At 57.7% G+C, this 18,943-nt stretch overlaps 1 protein-coding gene across 5 annotated transcripts; it reads left to right on the forward strand.

Annotated features, from left to right (window-relative positions):
- On the forward strand, positions 1-18,672 carry MAN2A2 (mannosidase alpha class 2A member 2). Of its 5 annotated transcripts, none has more exons than XM_040493594.1 (25): positions 1-55; positions 325-526; positions 1,375-1,524; positions 2,073-2,330; positions 2,401-2,545; positions 2,663-2,834; positions 3,279-3,406; positions 3,605-3,778; positions 4,184-4,370; positions 6,638-6,815; positions 7,137-7,339; positions 7,548-7,730; positions 7,886-8,000; positions 8,228-8,295; positions 8,445-8,610; positions 9,132-9,368; positions 9,592-9,714; positions 10,034-10,148; positions 10,393-10,526; positions 10,696-10,837; positions 12,407-12,540; positions 12,835-12,909; positions 14,737-14,931; positions 15,087-15,197; positions 16,032-16,184. In XM_040493594.1, the coding sequence occupies exons 3-25, from the start codon at positions 1,393-1,395 to the stop codon at positions 16,182-16,184; spliced, it is 3,528 nt and encodes a 1,175-aa protein (XP_040349528.1). In that variant the 5' UTR covers positions 1-55; positions 325-526; positions 1,375-1,392. The 5 variants fall into 5 exon arrangements, with proteins under 5 accessions (XP_040349528.1, XP_040349530.1, XP_040349529.1 ...); XM_040493595.1 differs by having other exon boundaries at positions 30-55; positions 345-526; XM_040493596.1 differs by lacking the exon at positions 325-526 and having other exon boundaries at positions 14-55.
- Positions 18,673-18,943: the final 271 nt, after the last annotated feature.

Consider the following 18,943-nt stretch of genomic DNA (forward strand, 5'->3'; position numbering starts at 1 on the left):
CGGGGATGTGAGGGGCGCAGCTCGGCCGGCGGGGCTCGGAGGCCGGCTGCGGACGGTAACGCGCCGGGCGGACCCGTGGTGGTGGAGGGGTTTCCGTCTGACCCCGGGCCGCGGCCGGGGTGGGAGGCAGGAGCGCGAGCGGCGCTTGGGCTCGGAGGCGGCCCGGGCTCCCGCACCCGGCCGTTGTCGTTGCGGTCCCCGGGGTTGGGAGGGTCGGAGAGGGCCTCGGCAGGGAGGGCCGCAGGGAGGGCCGGGAGGGGGCTGGGCCGGCGGGACCCGGCGGCAGGTGCCTACCCACCCTGTGACCCAACTCCCTCCCCGCAGCTCCACCCACTCTGGCCTAGACCCAGCCTCCAAGGGCTAAAAATATTGCCCGGAGGCTCCTGTGCGGAATCAGATCGCGCTAAGTAGGGCAAACGGCGCAGAGGCGACAGAGCTCCTCGGTCCCGGGGCCGGAGCAAGTCTCCGGGGCGGCGGTTCCGCCCACGCTCGGCTCAGCACCTAGCGGCCTCCCTCCACCCAGCAGGCAAGTAGGCTTCCGCGGGCGGTGGTAGCGGGCACTGGTCTTCCGAAGTTGACCCACAGCGGGGCAGCTGTGCCCAGCCTCCCCATAGCCAGGGGACATTCGGCACCAATCACTGCTGGCTTCCCAGGGGGTGCCCCGAGTGCTGTATAAGCAAAGGCCGAAAGTTACCCACTGCAGGAATCAGAACCGGCCGGGAGAAGATGCAGGGCCCTCTTTATGTTAGAAATACAAGCCACTGCTGCTGCCTTTTAAGCTCATTATGTTTTTCTTAATGAGAGAGGTGCTGTGCCAGGCACTCTTTCTGGTGAGTATCAGTCTGATCCAAGAGAGCAGGGAGAGAGGCTTCCCTGTCCGTTTCTTTAACTGGATGCCAGTTTCTTCCTCGGAAACTAGAAGCACGTGGCCAAGGAACCTGGACACTCACCTCCTTTGATTGGCTGTATCTTTCTTGTAGGCAAGCGATGCAGAAAGCTGGTTAGAATCAGGAGGTTGTGAGGTGAACTCTGGAGGCAGAGCTGGGAAGTTTGTTATCCGGTCGTGTTTTTTATGGCATTAGCCTGGGAGACAGCATCCTCTGTACCCTAGGGGCAGAGCTCCCACCAGGACCAGGCAGGACCAGCTTTACGTACTTGTGCTTTCTGTGTCTCAGCCAAGAGAGTACGATCCCGGTTGGGTCAGGATCCACGGCCGGTGTTGGGATTTGGGGCTTAGAAACTTGCTTTTTCTTTGGAGTCAGGCAAATAGGTGTTCCTTGAGAGTAACACTCAGGCACCCACTGGGGCATTTGGTGGAAAGACCAACAAAGAGATTTTGTCTGCTGGAGCTGCATATGGTGTGCCTCCTGCCAGGTGTGTGTGGAGGCCAGTATGAAGCTGAAAAAGCAGGTGACAGTGTGTGGGGCTGCTATCTTCTGTGTGGCCGTCTTCTCGCTCTACCTCATGTTGGACCGAGTGCAGCATGATCCCACCCGTCACCAGAATGGTGGGAACTTCCCCCGGGTGAGTCATGCCTGGTTGCTAATCTCTTCGTGTACCAGTCTCTGAGCTCAGGCTGAGAGTCCGTGTCAGCCCAGGACAGGAGGGTTTCTTCCCAAAAGGCAGATTTTCCAGAAGCCCAGAGATCAAAAACAGTAATGGCAGAAAGAAAGAAGGAAGGGAAAAGGCGAACTGCCGGCTTGTCCTCCCGAATTCTTGGCAGACATTGCTAATGGATTGCAGCATTCGTTCCCACTAAGCCCGGATGCAATCCTTGTCAGCACAGCGCTCCTGACAGGCCACACTGGTTGTTGAGAAGAGGCACGCAAGATGAAATCTTTGCCATCCACGAGCCAGGGAGTGGGGGCACTCCCAACCCAAGCGGATTGCAGTTCTCTGTAGTGATTTGCACATCTTTCCTCACCGGACCAGAGCCATCCAGCCCCATAGGCTCGTGGTTCCGCCTTCAGTTGGGGAGGGAAGGACCACAGGCCCTGGGTGGTGGGCCCCATGCAGAGATCCTTCCTGTGGCACAAGGAGCCGTGGGTGATTGCTTTCTGGTCTTTCGGCAGAGCCAAATTTCTGTGCTGCAGAACCGCATTGAGCAGCTGGAACAGCTGTTGGAGGAGAACCATGAGATCATCAGCCACATCAAGGACTCTGTGCTGGAGCTGACGGCCAATGCGGAGGGCCCGCCCGCCATGGTGCCCTACTACACGGCCAACGGCTCCTGGGTGGTGCCGCCAGAGCCCCGGCCCAGCTTCTTCTCTGTCTCCCCCCAAGACTGCCAGTTTGCTCTGGGGGGCCGGGGCCAGAAGCCAGAGCTGCAGGTAGGGGTCAGAGCCGGCAGGGGCCTCTGGTGGCTGTGGATAGGCACTGAGCTACTCTCTGGCCTGGCAGATGCTGACCATATCGGAGGAGTTGCCGTTTGACAACGTGGATGGCGGCGTGTGGAAGCAAGGCTTCGACATCTCCTACAGCCCGCACGACTGGGACGCCGAAGACTTGCAGGTGTTCGTGGTGCCACACTCTCACAATGACCCAGGTGAGGACCCAGCAGGGCCCCGGGGGGCCGGGCTGTGCAGAGAGCTTTGTGATGGCAGAGGTAAGGGAGGGGCAGAAGATGCTGGCATCCTCAGGGTATCCTGTGCTGGTGCCCTAGGCTGGATCAAGACCTTTGACAAGTACTACACTGAGCAGACCCAGCACATCCTCAACAGCATGGTGTCCAAGCTGCAGGAGGACCCCCGGCGGCGCTTCCTCTGGGCGGAAGTCTCCTTCTTTGCCAAGTGGTGGGACAACATCAACGCGCAAAAGAAAGCAGCCGTGCGAAGGCCAGTGCCCGCCGGGGAGGCGTGGGAAGGCTGGCCTCTGGGCCCTGGACTGGGTGCCAGAGCAGCTGGGTGCCACACTGTGGGTGGCAGGGGGAGGCAAGGGGAAGCAGGGCAGAGGGGAGAGGGCATGGTGGAGGGGCCGAGAATGAGAAGGCAGGGACTGGCGTGATGGCCACCGGGTCACCGGTGTCGGGAGAAATCAGAGTTAGGTGCAGTTGTATGCACAAGCCAAGAGGGAGCGTGGGGCCTGGTCCGGAGAGAGGCAGGGCCGGGACGGCATGGAGGCTGTATGGAGGGAAAGGAGAGTGCCTGTTTGTTCTGTTGGTCCCGGGTGTGGGTGAGCGGGCTCAGTAAGGCCTGTGCGCACAGGTCCCCGCATCTTCTGGTTGGCGGGACTGGGCAGAGCATCCCTGCCCCACGCTGAGTGTGGGTCCTTCACTCCAGGCTGGTGGGGAACGGGCAGCTGGAGATTGTGACAGGAGGCTGGGTGATGCCGGACGAGGCCAACTCCCATTACTTTGCCCTGATTGACCAGCTCATTGAAGGACACCAATGGCTGGAGAAAAACCTCGGTGAGTCTGGGCTCAGGAAGGAGAGTCTGCCCCTGTAGCTGGACCAGGGAACAGCAGGGGCTGGGCACAGGGATCGGCAGGGGGGTGGTTCCTCTCTAGGCCGATTCCACCAGGCATGGGGTCAGTATGACGGCAGGAAGGGAGCTGGGTCCCCAGGACCTGAACCCCTCAGGACCTCTGGCTTCCGTGCCCTCTCAGGAGCAACCCCACGCTCTGGCTGGGCCGTGGACCCCTTTGGACACAGCCCCACCATTCCTTACCTGCTGCGCCGTGCCAACCTGACCAGCATGCTGATTCAGAGAGTGCACTACGCCATCAAGAAGCACTTTGCTTCCACCCACAGTCTGGAGTTCATGTGGAGACAGAACTGGGGTAAGACCAGGTAGGGTGGAGGGTCACAGGAGTAGTGCTCACTGCGGAAGGGAAGGGCAGGGTATGAGGGTAAGACCCACGTCCTTCAGAGCAGACCAGCAAGCACTTGCACAGACCGCCAGAAGTACTGTCCTCCTTCCGGTTACATTGGGGATCAATCACATTGACCCCTGGCCTCTCCAGAGCCCCCCGTCTATACTGAGGGTCTGTCCCAGGAACTGTGGGCTCCACATCCCTCCCTGTGCCCCTTGGCCTGCCCGTCCTCTGCAGCCTTAAGTCTGGTCCAGGCCTCACCTTCTGTCAGAGCTGCACGTGGCTGGAGCAGATCCCCAGTCTCCTGGCATCTCCGTGACCCGCTCCGGAGGCTGCCTGCTGGTGGCCGACTGCCCGGTGTGTCTTCTACAGACTCGGACTCCAGCACAGACCTCTTCTGCCACATGATGCCCTTCTACAGCTACGATGTGCCCCATACCTGTGGCCCGGATCCCAAGATCTGCTGCCAGTTTGATTTCAAACGCTTGCCTGGTGGGCGCATAAACTGCCCCTGGAAGGTGCCGCCCCGGGCGATCACAGAGGCAAACGTGGCTGAGAGGTATTTGCTCCCGGCCTAGGCTGGGCCATTTTCACTCCACAGGGGAGCCAGGAGACCTGGCCTTGGTGTGGGCTCTGCTGCACGGGGGTGCTTCTGGTTGTCCGTCTGTAAAATGGCAGGCGGGGGCGGTGGGGCTCAGGTGGTGAGTTCAGGTCCCCAGCCGCTAAGGTGGCGGCTCCGTCACTGAGCCTCCCTGGAAAAGCTGGAGCAGCTCTAAGGAACCACCGTTTCCAGAATGGTTTTATTTCCCCAAATGAGTGTGTTTCCCAGCGTCCTAACAAGCTGCCAGAGCCGGTTGACCGACTCAGAAGTGAATAATTCTTAAAAAAGGTAAAGTTTCTTGTACCATGTGGCCTAATATGCCTTCGTTTACTGCAGGCATCTTGCGTTAGCTTGATTAGGCCAGGATCCCCCAGTGCTTGTGGACCATTCACAACATGTTCAGTCCTGCCCAACAGCCCCCAGCATCAGAGAAAAGCACACCTGTCCCCCTGGGGGGTTGTTAGGGACCCCTAAAGATGTCTCTGTGGCTGAAGTCTGCCCCTGCCTCTGCCCACCTTGGAAAGAACAGATTACCAGTGACCTGAACCGTGGGTTAGCTGGAACCCACTAGCCTTGAGAATATAACAAGTTGAGCTGGTTTTCATGAGGCAATGCTCTGATTTCCATGATGTCCACGAGGTGAAGCATGTGACCAAAAGGGAAAGAAAGTGGTCTTTTGTTTCTGAAAGCCAGAAATCTAAATGCAGATTCCAAGCAAGAATCCAGGACTATTAAGGGGTGATTTTTCTTAAAGCAGCGGCTGTGATCAGATGCCAGCCCAGCTTTGCAGAGAGCAAGTCATGAGAGTAACTTCGTTTTCTCCTTTGAAAGGCTTACGAGGCTGATAAATTTGAGGGAAGTGGTGTTCTAGGAGTCCTCTCTTGAGAACAAAGTAGGAGAGTACAAGCTGGATCAGCACAGTTAAGTAGCTTAGTGGCAGGCTGACCTACAATACCTATAACATGCCAACGACTGGGTTGGTCTAAATGGAGAAAAAGCTTTAATGATATGCTACAAGGTTTTGGTTTCCTATTGATTTTACCGGTAACTTCGATGAAAAAGAAAGTGACAAACGTGTGTATGTAGTTCCTACTGTGTACCAGGAGCTAGTCTGAATTTTATTTATTTATGTTTGTTTGTTTATTTATTTATTTATTTATTTATTTATTTATGAGAGCAAGAGAGAGCACAAGTGGGGGCGGTGCATAGAGAGAGGGAGACACAGAATCCGAAACAGACTTCAGGCTCTGAGCTGTCAGCACAGAACCCGACTTAGGGCTCAAACTCACGGACCGTGAGATCATGACCTGAGCCAAAGTTGGATGCTTACCCCACTGAGCCACTCAGGCGCCCCTACCAGGTGCTGTTCTAAGTATGTAGCAAATAGTAATTTATTTAGTTCATTTTAACTTTCATAACATTATGATGGTAGGTACTGATGCTATTCTCATCTTATAAAAAACCGAGGCCTAGCAAGGTTAAGTAGCTTAACCAGGGTCACTCAGCCAGTACATGTAGAGCCGGTATAGTATGGTTCTGATTTTAGGTCTTCAGAGCTGTGCTCACTTGTGGGCAAAGTGAAGCTGGGGTGTCAGAATGAGGACCCCCCCCCCGAAAGGATCAGGATCCCAAAAGATCTCAGTAGGTTGTGTGCGACGTGGGTCGAATCCAACCAGACAGGATTTATCGGATGTAAATGTAAAGTTCCATCCTTAGTCTCAGGAAAGAGAACAGGAAAGGGTCGGGATGGGGAGAAAGGCCCTTGCTGAACCTCGCGTGTGGGAAACCCGCGCGGTGGCCGAGGTCGGCACTGGTGTGACCGTGGGGCTGCCGGAGACGCCCCTGTACACGCAGGCGGCACACCGGGCTGGCCGAGGTGTGTGTCCCGCCTTCTGGTTGCCAGTCGGCCCACCCCGGAGTCCCGCATCAGCGCCAGGCCCCTCACCCTGAGGGACGTGGGCAGAAGGGCGGCTGCAGAACCGCTGGTGATGCAGGGGCGGGGGGGAGGGGGAGGGGGTGCCGGGCTTGTAGAGCCTGAAGGGAGGCACAGGGGAATGCGGCACGTCTGTGGTGTGTGTGAAGGACCCCGGGGCAGGGGCGTGCTGCTGTGCACGGTGTCGGCCTGGAGTCCGGGAACTGCAGCCGAGCATAGGAAGACCCGGGCCGCCCCGCTCCCTTCCTCTGCGCCGAGCCTCTGTGTCGGGCCCGCCCCCTTCCGCCCACAGGGCAGCGCTGCTCCTGGACCAGTACCGGAAGAAGTCCCGCCTGTTCCGAAGCAACGTCCTCCTGGTGCCGCTGGGGGATGACTTTCGATATGACAAGCCCCAGGAGTGGGACGCCCAGTTCTTCAACTACCAGCGGCTCTTTGACTTTCTCAACAGCAAACCTGACCTCCATGTGCAGGTGTGGGGGGGGGGGGGCGGGAGGGGGGACGCTGAGCTGGGGAGGGGGGAGGCCCATGGTGCTGCAGCCTGGCCCTTCCCGAAGGCACTGCGCTCCCCGTTTCCGACTCTTGGGCAGGGTCTCCCTTTGGTGTGAGAATTCCTTGCCGGCTCCCGGGCTTGGCGTGCGGTGGGAAAGGGTGGGATGTAGCGATCCCAGGTGGGGTGCGTAAGCAGAATCCTTGCCCCTGGCACTGGGCTGCAGCACGGTGGCGGGGGAGGGGGTTGACAGGTCCCAGAAGACTCCGGAACTGATGGAAGCGGGTTTTTGGGGTCCCCACAGGCCCAGTTTGGCACCCTCTCTGACTATTTTGACGCTCTGTACAAGAGGACAGGGGTAGAGCCGGGGGCACGGCCCCCAGGGTTTCCCGTGCTGAGCGGGGATTTCTTCTCCTATGCCGACCGAGAGGACCATTACTGGACAGGCTATTACACTTCCCGGCCCTTCTACAAGAGCTTGGACCGGGTCCTGGAAGCCCACCTGCGGTGAGACTCCCGCCTTCCGCCTTCCTGGCTGGAAGGAGTAGAATCGGCTGTGGGATTTAAGGAAGGGCTGGATTGGCTCAGAAGGCCCTAGAAAGGCTTGGAGACCAAGGCAGGCAGAGATGTGGTGGAAAGAAGGGAGTGGGGCTTGCTGAGCGAGGGCGGGCCTGGGAGTTGTGTGGGCAGGAGGCTGACCTCCGTCTCTGGGCAGGGGCGCGGAGATCCTGTACAGCCTGGCTGTAGCTCACGCGCGCCGCTCTGGACTGGCTAGCCAGTACCCGCTCTCCAACTTCGCCCTTCTGACGGAAGCTCGGCGCACCCTGGGGCTCTTCCAGCACCACGATGCCATCACCGGCACTGCGAAGGAGGCGGTCGTGGCAGACTATGGCGTCAGGTGGGGGCCCTCTCCTGCTCCCCGTCGGCTCCACACCCTTGCCCGCTGTCCCAGAGAAAGGCCGTGCTGGCGGTCAGGGGGCAGGCCTGCCGGTGAGGTGCACAGTCTGTGGCCATCTTCTCCACGGTCCCTCTCCCACCCCCTGTCCCCCGCAGGCTCCTGCGCTCCCTCGTCAGCCTGAAGCAGGTCATCATCAACGCGGCACACTATCTGGTGCTGGGGGACAAGGAGGCTTACCACTTTGACCCTGAGGCTCCCTTCCTCCAAATGGTGAGTCCCCTCCTCCATCTGCTCCGGGCGCCCTCAGGCGTGTGCGGTCCCATCCGAGAGCAGTGGTGTCAGGGTGTCGCTCTTCTTTTCCTTCCCTGCCCTGGGGTGAAGGATCTGTGCCCAGGGAAGCTGGTGGTCCACATCCGGGACAGGTAGGGGAGGAGGCAAGACTCCGAGCCAGGCCAAGGCCCGTGACGGTTCTTCCCTTGCCGCTCCCTTAACTCCAGGATGACACCCGCTTAAATCACGATGCCCTGCCGGAGCGCACAGTAATCCAACTGGATTCCTCGCCCAGGTGAGCCAGACCGGGCCAGGCACAGAGGCGAAGCCACTCTGGCTCCCGACACCGTCTCATCCCCTCACCTGCCCAGATACTCTTGGCCTCTGTTTCTGCCTCCGTTGCCCAGGAAAAGCCTGCCTGGGTGAGCCTGCCTCTACCTGCAGGTACGTGGTGCTGTTCAACCCGCTGGAACAGGAGCGGTTCAGTGTGGTGTCCCTGCTGGTCAGCTCGCCCCGGGTGCGTGTCCTTTCTGAGGAGGGTCAGCCCCTGGCCGTGCAGATCAGCGCACACTGGAGCTCTGCCACTGACGTGGTCCCTGACGTCTACCAGGTAAGGTGGGGGCCCGGGAGGTGGGCCCCAGCCCTCCGTGCTCATCCTCGGCCTCTCCCCGGGGCCTCCCTCTGCCTTGTGACACCCGCCTCCCGCCCTCCTGCTTGCGCCCCAGGTTGGGGACAGCCGTCTTGGGGAGAGGGGTTGCCCAGAGGACAAGCACTGTTGGCATTTGGGTCTGTCCTCGAAAGGCAGGTGAAGTTTGATAAACTATGATAATAGCGAGGATGGGGGCCGGGGTGTCGTGTTATTTCTTCTTTCATAAAGTGTTTATGGAAAGTTAATGTGCGATTGCCATTTCATAGTTTCTCAAATAGCATTTGAGACTCCTAAAAGTCTGACCCGAAGCAAGTAATGTCACTTCCAGCTTCAGAGGAGGGGACAGAGGCCCCAGCAGGTACAGGGATCTGCTCAGACTTTATCAGTTAGTAAGAAAGCCCCAGGACTAGAATCCCGGGCCTGTATCCAGAACTGGTGCCCGTGCTGTGGGCCGCGCTTCCTCACCCTTCCTGTGCCAGCAGGTGTCTGTGCCCATCCGCCTGCCAGCCCTTGGCCTCGGCGTGCTGCAGCTGCAGCTGGGCCTGGACGGGCACCGCACCCTGCCCTCCTCTGTGCGCATCTACCTGCACGGCCGGCAGCTGTCCGTCAGCAGACAGGACGCCTTCCCTCTACGCGTCATTGACTCTGGCACCGGTGACTTCGCCCTCAGCAACCGCTACATGCAGGTCTGGTTCTCAGGCCTTACCGGGCTCCTCAAGGTAAAGGGCCAGGGCGGGGAGCCGAGGAGGGTGTGCGTGGCGGTGGGGCGGTGCTGAGCCAACACCCGACTGACGGCGGGCCTCGGAGCGGGCCGTCTTGGCTTCGGGCTGACGGCACGGGGAAGCTGGGCTGGCTCCTTGGGGAAGTTCGTCCGTGCCCTCCCAGGGGGCAGGCCTGACATGCCGGTGTGGGGCCAGGGGTCAGGGCTGTGTTTCTTGGCAGAGCATCCGAAGGGTGGACGAGGAGCAGGAGCGGCGGGTGGACGTGGAGTTCCTCGTCTATGGCACCCGCACGTCCAAAGACAAGAGCGGAGCCTACCTCTTCCTGCCTGACGGGGAGGCCCAGGTACCCTAAACACTCCTCAAAACCCCCGCAGGCCTCGGGAGGCCCCGCCAGCGGAGGGCACGAGGAGCCACGTGACCCGAGGCGGTGAGGCAGAGGGTCACGGGCCTTCCTCCAGGACGGTGCCTGCTGCCAGGGCCCTCGCGGGGGCCGCCTCCGGGAGGTGGGGTGGCCGAGGAACGGCCACGGGGGCTTGGGCCGGCCCAGCCAGGGGTCTCTGGCGGAGGCCTGCCGGCAGAAGTACTTCCGCCGAGGTCGGGCCGGTGCCCCCAGGCTTTGCCTTCCGTGCTGCGGCTTCAGCTGCCGCCTGCTCTTTCCCCAGCCCTACGTCCCCAGGGACCCCCCCGTGCTGCGTGTCACCGAAGGCCCTTTCTTCTCAGAGGTGGTTGCGTACTACGAGCACGTTCACCAGGTGGTCCGGCTCTATAACCTGCCAGGTGAGCCCTGCCGCTCGGAAGGTCCGAGGGGAGGCGGGGGCTGCAGGGGTGTGCGCTGCTCTTCCTTTTGCTCACGGCTCACGCGTCTGTTCCCAACAGAGGTATCGTTTGCAATGGGGTCACGGTAATTCTCTGAGAGAGAAGGTCCTCCAGAAATGCGGGGCGTCGCCGGGGGTCTGGGCACAGCCTCTCCCTGCCCAGTCTCTCCGGCCTCTCCATGCTCGCCCTTTGTCTTTGTGCCCAGGGGTGGAGGGGCTGTCTCTGGACATGTCGTCCCTGGTGGACATCCGGGACTACGTCAACAAGGAGCTGGCCCTGCGCATCCACACAGACATTGACAGCCAGGGTGCCTTCTTCACGGACCTCAATGGCTTTCAGGTGATTTTCAGGGCCCCGGAGAGTGCACGCAGCAGGCACTGGGAGCGGTCTGCCCTGAGGGAGGAGGAGGAATCAGAAATGAGAGTGATCAGGGACTCCTTCAGACTGGGGACCTGTTGGTCCCACATGGTACCCGGATGCCCGTGACCTGCTGGCCTTCCCCTCCCAGGTGCAGCCCCGGCGCTATCTGAAGAAGCTACCCCTGCAGGCCAACTTCTATCCCATGCCGGTCATGGCCTACATCCAGGACGCCCAGAACCGCCTCACCCTGCACACTGCGCAGGCCCTGGGTGTCTCCAGCCTGCACGATGGTGAGCGGGGCAGGAGCTGGTGCACAGAGTGATGGGCGGGGTGGAAGCCCATCTGTGCCCCCGGCCTCTTCCCTCAGCGGTCCCTACCCCATACCCAGTCCACATCACCTCCATGCCTGTAGAACCATTAACAGCAAGCCGTTAACTCCCGCCAGTCACACACGGGCATGGCAGGAGGGCAGGCCACTGCCGTCACCCTCGCCCCTAGCAGAGGCAGCCTTGGAGGTGACACGGGGCGGGGGGGGGGGGGTGGCTGGGTGCCCCATTGGAACCCTTTAAGAAGCATCATGGTATTGAACAGTTACTCTCCTGGTCAGGGACGGGAGTAGGGACAGTTGAAAAAGTGCATATGATGTTATAACAGCAAAGAAGAAAAACATATGCTGTTTTTAAAAGAGAGAATGGCATTTTTAAGAATTCAAACAAGGGCATGAGGAGTGCTGGCCTGGGGCTGGGCAGGCCGGGCCAGCTGAGGTGGCTCCTACGTCCTCCGAGTAAAGTGAACACTTTGCTCTTGGTGGCCTCTGAGGCCTTCAGATGGTTCGTGTTAGGGACAGAGCCTTTATGCAGGGCTGAGCCGAGAGGCTTCGCCCGGGGGTTGGTGGCTGGGGCAGTGGAGGCCTGACCCCCTGCTGCAGGAGTGTGGCTCTGATCGCCCCGCTGTCAGGCTCTGCCACGGTTCTGTCTTCGCTGTCGACTGCTAGCTGAACCCCATGGGATTCTCTCTGCCTTTCTGGAAAATAGCGTGCTGAGAGATTATTGTTACATATGCACGGGTCCGTTTTAGGACTTTCGGATATCTTTCCAAAAAAGGATTGCTCAAGATACAAATACGTAGGAACTACAGAAGTCAGAATGTCAGGCTGGGGAGATGGTTAGGGCCATCCGAGTGGACACTCTCAAGAGATTCTTAGAAAAACAGGTGCTGGGAAAAATCCTCACCCCAACATATGTCTGCTTTGCGGCCAGCCCTTCCCCAAGCGTATTTTACGAAGAAAGCACAGGCGGTCATCTGCCATCCCTTTTCCCCAGGGTGACCACAAACGACACCTGATTGGAGCTTCTGTCTGATTTGCCATCTGCCTGTTCTCTCCGCACTCTCCTTGTGACGGACGAGGCGGCAGAGCTGGAGTCTTTCCCAGCCTAGGAGGAGGGTGGGAGGGCGCGGGTTCTAGTCCCAGCAAGCTCTGCCCCAGCTGCCTGGACCGGGGCCACTGCAGCAAGCGCTGCTGGCTGGCAATGGCAGTTTTGTGTTCGCTGGTTTACTCTGTTCAAGTGGCCAGTGCAGCTAGCGATTGCCTCCCGAGCTCCCAGGTCTGTTCCCCGTCCTCGGGCACAGAGCGTGGGCGGTAAACTGCCAGGGCCTGCTTGCTCCCTCCGGCCTCTTTTGTTTCCTCTTCTGTGATACCGGCCCTTCGCTCGGTCCCCTTCCAGCTCCAGACCCCCACTCCTCCTCTCCTGAGTGACTCCGCTTGAGGCTGTAGCTCCCCGGGCTTTTCCCTCGGGGCCTGTGGTTGGGATTCTTCCAAAGCCCAGTATCTGCTTGGGGCTCACGGTGAACTTCCCCAGGCCAGCTGGAGGTGATCCTGGACCGTCGGCTGATGCAGGACGACAACCGGGGTCTGGGCCAAGGGCTCAAGGACAACAAAAGAACCTGCAACCATTTCCGCCTGCTGTTGGAACGGCGAACCCTGGGCAGTGAGGTAAATTCTGGACCTCCCTCCCGGGGAGCCAGGTCAGGCTGGTCCCTTGGGCGGCAGAGCTAGAGGCGGGCGAGGGGTAGCGAGAGTAGTGCTTCTCCTGGGGTGCGGGGGGTCAGTCTGACGCTCTGCTTCTCCATCTCCGGCAGCCTGGCACCTCCCTTCTCCCACAGCGTCCTGTCGCCCATGCCCCCGAGCCATCTCCCGCCTTCCTCTGTGCCCCCTCCCCGCCGCCATGTTCTCTAACCCTCTCTGCTCCAGCCCCGTTCATCTCATGGCTTTCTTTGCCCCCACCAGCCTGGCTTTTTCTCCAAACTGGCAGCCATGTTTAGGGGCTTGATCTTTCACAGCAGCAGGAGCGATAACCGAGAGGTAAGGGCCAGCCACGGGGGGTCGGACTAGTACTGGCCAGCGGTAGCTGGACTCGGAGCCTGCGGAGGATGGAGCCTGCCACCCAGCCTCCCTGTCTGTGGCTCAGTCCTCACCCACCAAGGAGCTACTGATCACCCGCTGTGCTTTAGGGCCCGAGAGGGACGCAGACTCTGACACTGACCCTGCTCTCCAGGACTTCCCTCGGGAGTAGGGGTGGGGGGTAGGCAGAAGTAGCTTGGCTGGTAGTAGTGGGAGAACGTTGTGAGCCAAGGGGATCGAGGACAGGTTCTGGGGGGACATGTTGACCAGGCACAGCTGTGATGGATGGGGGTCTGATGTAAACACAAGGACTGGGGCGCCTGGATGGCTCAGTCGGTTGGGCTTCCGACTTCGGCTCAGGTCATGATCTCACGGTCTGTGAGTTTGAGCCCCGCGTCGGGCTCTGTGCTGACAGCTCAGAGCCCGGAGCCCGGAGCCTGCTTTGGTTCTGTGTCTCCCTTTCTCTTTGTCCCTCCCCCACTCACGCTCTGTTTGTCTTTGAAAAATGAATAAACCTTTAAAAAAATTTTTTTTTAAAAAAGCACAAACTAAGGCAGAGGGAGACCACGTAAACAGGGAAGAGCAGTGAGTTCACTCAGCTAGACCACAGCCGCTAGTCCAGCGTGGTAGCTTCTAGCCACATGTGGTTATTTAAGTTAATTAAAATTAAATATAGGGGCACCTGGGTAGCTCAGTGGGTGAAGGATCCTACGTGATTTCAGCTCAGGTCATGATCTCAAAATTGTTGAGTCTGAGCCCTGTGTTGGGCCCCACTCTGACAGCATGGAGCCCGCTTGGGATTCTCTCTCTGCCCCCCTCTGCTCCTCCACCTCTCACATTCTGTCTCCTTCTCAAAATAAATAGACTTAAAAGAACTAAATATAATAAGTTCAGTTCTTCATTCATACTGGCCACATTTAAGTGCCCAGTGGCCACAAGTGGCTAGCACCTACTCTATTAGTGCAGGTATAGCTTATTTCTATCTTTGCAGAAAGTTCTAGTGGCTGTTGCTGGGCTAGCATGGGGTCAGGGTTCGGTTGGGGCAGACTAGTGGGCCCAGAACGGCTGGCTGTGGGGCCTGGACTTTATGTTGGAGGCCAGTGCAGGATCTGAGCACGGAGGGACGCTGTCGGACTCTGCCCTGAGCTTGTCCATCTAACAGTAGGAATAGGGCAGATCTCCGGGGAGCCTGGAGGCAGGTGATACTTTACAGGCTGTTCAAGCGGGAAATGTTGGTGGCTTGAACTGAGCCGCGGGAGGGAAAGGTTGGGGGTGGGTGTGAGGATACTGCCGAGATGGGGAGAGATTCTGGGCGATTGGAAGGAAGGTGGCACTAGGGACAGAAGTCCAGAGGACAGAAAAGTGGCCGCCTTGGAGGAAGTGCAGCTTAGGCCTGTGAGTGTGGCATAGAGGGCAGTCACCCAAGCGGCCGCCCCCGGTCGGGGGGAGCTTGGGGAGCACTGGGCCCGAGGATCGGGGCTGGCACTATGGGTGTGGGGCTGGACCCGGAACCGCAGGATCACTCAGGGTACTTGCTCCGTCCGTTATGGGCACACATCTGTCTGTCACCCGTTCTCCCGCACTGAGGATCTGCGATGGGAGATGGATGGCGCTCACAGGGCGTGTGCTCATGTTAGTGTGAAAGCAGAAACCCCCAAGGTAGAGGAGACGTGTCCCTTGTAGGTTGTGGGAGATGGGGAGTGACCACACGTGGAGGGTGCTGGTGCCTTCCAGACGCTTCAGGGAAAGCTCTCTGCCCCTTCGCCCACATCTCGGCTGACCTTGCAGGTCCAGGATGGCCGCACTACCAGCTACCCATCCCTCCTCAGCCACCTGACCTCCACGTACCTGAATACCCCCGTGCTTGCCCTGCCCGTAGCCAAGAGGCAGCTCCCGGGCCCCGGTCTGCGCTCATTTCATCCCCTGGCCTCCTCCCTGCCCTGCGATTTCCACCTGCTTAACCTGCGGACGCTGCAGGCCGAGGTGAGTACCCTGCCCCGCTCTGTACCTCCAGGACCGGATTGTGGCCTTTCCTCACCTACACTCCTCCTGGTCCTGGTCCTGGTGCTGCCTCGAGGGCAACCCGCAAGCGCTGAGCAGCACCCGCCCCCACCACCCTTTATGTGTCTGTCACCCAGGACGATGCCCTGCCCTCGGCAGAAACCGCACTCATCTTACACCGCAAGGGTTTCGACTGCGGCCTTGAGGCCAAGAACTTGGGCTTCAACTGCACCACGAGCCAAGGCAAGGTGAGAGGGGCCTGGTACAAGTAGGAACACGGTGCACCGGGGCACAGCAGGCATGGGGCTTGGGAGACTGCGGTGAGGTGGGCAGCGGAGAGAAAAGGGAGCAGCCGTTGATGAGTGATTTCAAAGCAACTGAGGCCTGGCTAGGGCACGTTCTGTACAAGGCATGTGCTCCGTGAGTAGGGGCCACGGCCACATGCAGTGGAAAACATCAGATATAAAAATCCAGGGGCGCCTGGGTGGCTCAGTCGGTTGAGCGTCCGACTTCGGCTCAGGTCATGATCTCGCAGTTCGTGAGTTCGAGCCCCACGTCGGGCTCTGTGCTGACGGCTCAGAGCTTGGAGCCTGTTTCGGATTCTGTGTCTCCCTTTCTCTCTGAACCTCCCCCGTTCATGCTCTCTCTCTCTCTCTCTCTGTCTCAAAAATCAATAAAGGTTAAAAAAGCAAAAAAAAAAAAAAAAATCCAAAGCCGTCATGCTGCGACTCTGAAAGCTCTGGTCATGGTTCAGGCAGGTGCTGACAGGTGCCCCGTGTGCCACAGCCCATGCTGGGCACTGGCGATTCCGGAGTGGACCTAACACAGTCCCTGTCTTCAAGGAGTTCGCTGCTCAGTGCAGTGGTTCCTACCCTGAGGTCTGTGGATGGGCTTTGGGGTTGAGCAGAGTGAGCCCCTGGCCCGAACACAAGCTCGCGTGCACAGCTGGGCACCATGTTGCCCAGAGGGGCCAGAGCCTCTGTGAGGTTCTTAAAGAGGCAGCAAGTCATACAGAGAAAAGAGCTGTGTCATATAATGTGTGAACACCCAGCACAGCCCTGTGCCATCTTTTCTCTCCACAGGTGGCCCTGGGGAGCCTTTTCCACGGCCTGGATGTGGGTTTCCTGCAGCCAACCTCCTTGACGTTACTGTACCCTCTGGCCTCCCCCTCCAACAGCACTGACATCTATTTGGAGCCCATGGAGATTGCCACCTTCCGCCTCCGCTTGGGCTAGCGCTTCCTGTGGCCTGAAGAGAAAGTTCATCCACAGAGACTGCCTCTTACATAAGGTCGTGTTGGACAAACCAGATGGGTATCCTGTCCCGGTCTACCTCTCAGAACTGTGACAGACTGGGCCCTGCCCTCAGTTTCTGTTTCTCGTTGCTTCTGTGTTCGGTGGCAACCCCAAACCCGGTGTTGGGTAGACAGGGCAGATGCTAGTGAGATCTTGGCCAGAGGGTCCTTGGTCAGAGTGGGCGGTGCCAGCCTCTGCTTTGGGTTGTGAGCGGCACCCATTGGGCACAGGCTCAAGCACCCACCTTTCTCCCAAAATGGGATGGAGGAGCAGCAGGGTCAGGAAAGATAGGGGAGGCTGAGTGGGTAGGAGCCCAGCGCCAGGGTCACTGGAGGTGGGAGCTGGTTCTGGGTGGGGGGGGGTCCTCTGGTTACATAGGGACTGGATGTCCTGATGTGAGCGGGAACTGAGTGATGGCTGGGAGGAGGGGGTGGGGACCCAGAGTTAGCAGAGTGGAGGAAGAGGAATCTCCACTTTCTGTGATGACTCCACTGGGAGGACGCCACGCCTCGGCTAGCGGCTGTGGTGCGGCAGGAAGAGACCATGCGTCCCTAGAGACCATGTCATGGCTAGAGGTCATAGCACACTTCAGGTACCAAAACCCCCATCTGGCCCCGGGCGCCTGGTCCGTGTGTTGATGTATGAGATGGTGGCAGGGACGTGGGGGCGTCTTCCGTCCTCGCTGACGCCTCTTCTGTTCCTGTACTCTGTACACCACTGTCCTCGAGCCCCTTCCCACCCTGGGGGCATCTGGTCTGGCATACTTCCTTTCCCTGGAAGGAAAATGAAGCCTCCAGTCCACCTCCCCTCCCCATGAGCGTGAGCAGTTTGAGAAGGCTTTCTGCTCCGTCCCTACGGTCGGGCCATGGAGCTTCAGCTGTGGTACATGCTTCTACAGAGGGATTTGGATCCTGGCACAGGGACTAGGGTTATGTAGAGTGAATTAGGAGGCAGTATGTCTGTTCAGCAGCCTTCATTCAGCTTCGATTAATAGAGCAAAGGTTTTGACGGTCTCTATAGATGCCGAAGCAATATTTGGTAAAGTTTAAAATCTTTCCCATGTTAAAAATCTTAGTAAGTTAAGACTGCAAAGCAACTCCTAATCTAGATTAAAAATCTCTATCAGAAACCAGCAGTTAATGACCTTCGAAAGAGTCAGACACCACAGGCATTCCTATAAAAGAAATTAGCCAAGGACATACTATTATTTAGCAGGGTCCTGGCACCATAATCCCCACAGTAGAGCAGGCGAAGGAGAGGAAGTTACTACCGTCATTATTTGGAGACAACAGAATGGCAACCTATAAAATCTACGAGAATCAGCTGGAGACCCAAGACCATTCTGTAAGTGGACGTAAATGATAGACATCATGCTCCTGTAAGGATTTCGGCTCTCTCCAAATCAGCCCATACATTCAGTGTGTTCCAGTGTGATTGAATACTTTTGGAATTTTGATGAGTTCTAAAGTTCATTTGGAAGAGTAAATACATGAGAGTACTAACAAATTCTGAATGGTGGTGAGTTGGGGGTGGGGGGGAGGGGCGCCGAGGGGAGGAAAGAGCACATGTCCCGTGGCATTGCCCCAGGGACTCTCAGGCAACCACACATGGTCCGTGTGACCCGGTGTGGGATCGGAAAGACAGACTGATGGAACCAAAGTCAGAGTCCAGAAGCAGACCCAGGTAGATGGGAATTTAGTGGGATAAAAGGATTATCTGAAGTGGGAAAAAGATGGATTGCTCTAAATAGTACTTGAAGTCACTGGCTATCAAAGTAAGAGATCTGTAGCTCACAGTTTCCACCGAAATTAGTCCCAGAGAAAGGAACAAAAAAATTAAACTACAAAATTACTGAAGAAAATACAGGGTATTATTATACCTCTGGGGTGGAGAGCTGTTCTAAACATAACACAAAACCTGCAAGATGTAATAAGGGAAAAGATTAAACAGATTTTATTACCAAAAAATATTGAAAGTTTTATGTATGACGGAAAACATCAAGGTTAAAATACAAATGACAACCTGGGAGAAGATGTTTGCAACACCTCAAAAACCGGTGAGTTCATCATTTTGGGTGAAAGCTTGCTTTGGGGTCCTCAGAGAAGGTCCCCTGGGCCTGCTGGGCCCCTACCTGAATATCAAGAGTCCTTCCAGATCATCCAGGGCTGTTGGCAGCTTCAGGCCAGGGCACACAGAATCCTGTCTGTATCACTATGGAAGAAATAAGATTATTGATGTGAGGTGCTCAGCAGAGTGTCTGATGCATAGAGGAGCTCAATAAATGGGAGCTATGATCTTACTAGTAAAGGATGCTAAACAGTTATAGCAGGTGTCAATTACTCGTATAAGATGGCTTATAATCACATGATAAGGGAGACTGTGTGCCTCCTAGGAAATGAGCAAAATAAAGGCTGTTTATCTTTGGATATCTTAGATGTACCATGAAATCATTTATCTGCCAGGAACAATGTTTAATGCTACACACTGGCCTTTTAAAACGACCTAGCGTTCAAGGTATGGTCCGGGATCACCAGAAATACTTGTTTCAAGTCCGGCTTTTTGGCCTCTCCTCACTAGGGCTGCTCCTTCAGCCTGGACGTAGGACTGAGGGCCTGTGGAGCAGAGACTAAGACTCGCTAAGACAGATCTGTAACAGGAACAAGAAACAAACGTGCCTGTAGAACGTCGAAGAACTTAGA

The sequence above is a fragment of the Herpailurus yagouaroundi genome, unplaced genomic scaffold (assembly GCF_014898765.1).
Source record: "Herpailurus yagouaroundi ecotype Mexico unplaced genomic scaffold, PumYag 185, whole genome shotgun sequence".
Lineage (NCBI taxonomy): Eukaryota > Metazoa > Chordata > Mammalia > Carnivora > Felidae > Herpailurus > Herpailurus yagouaroundi.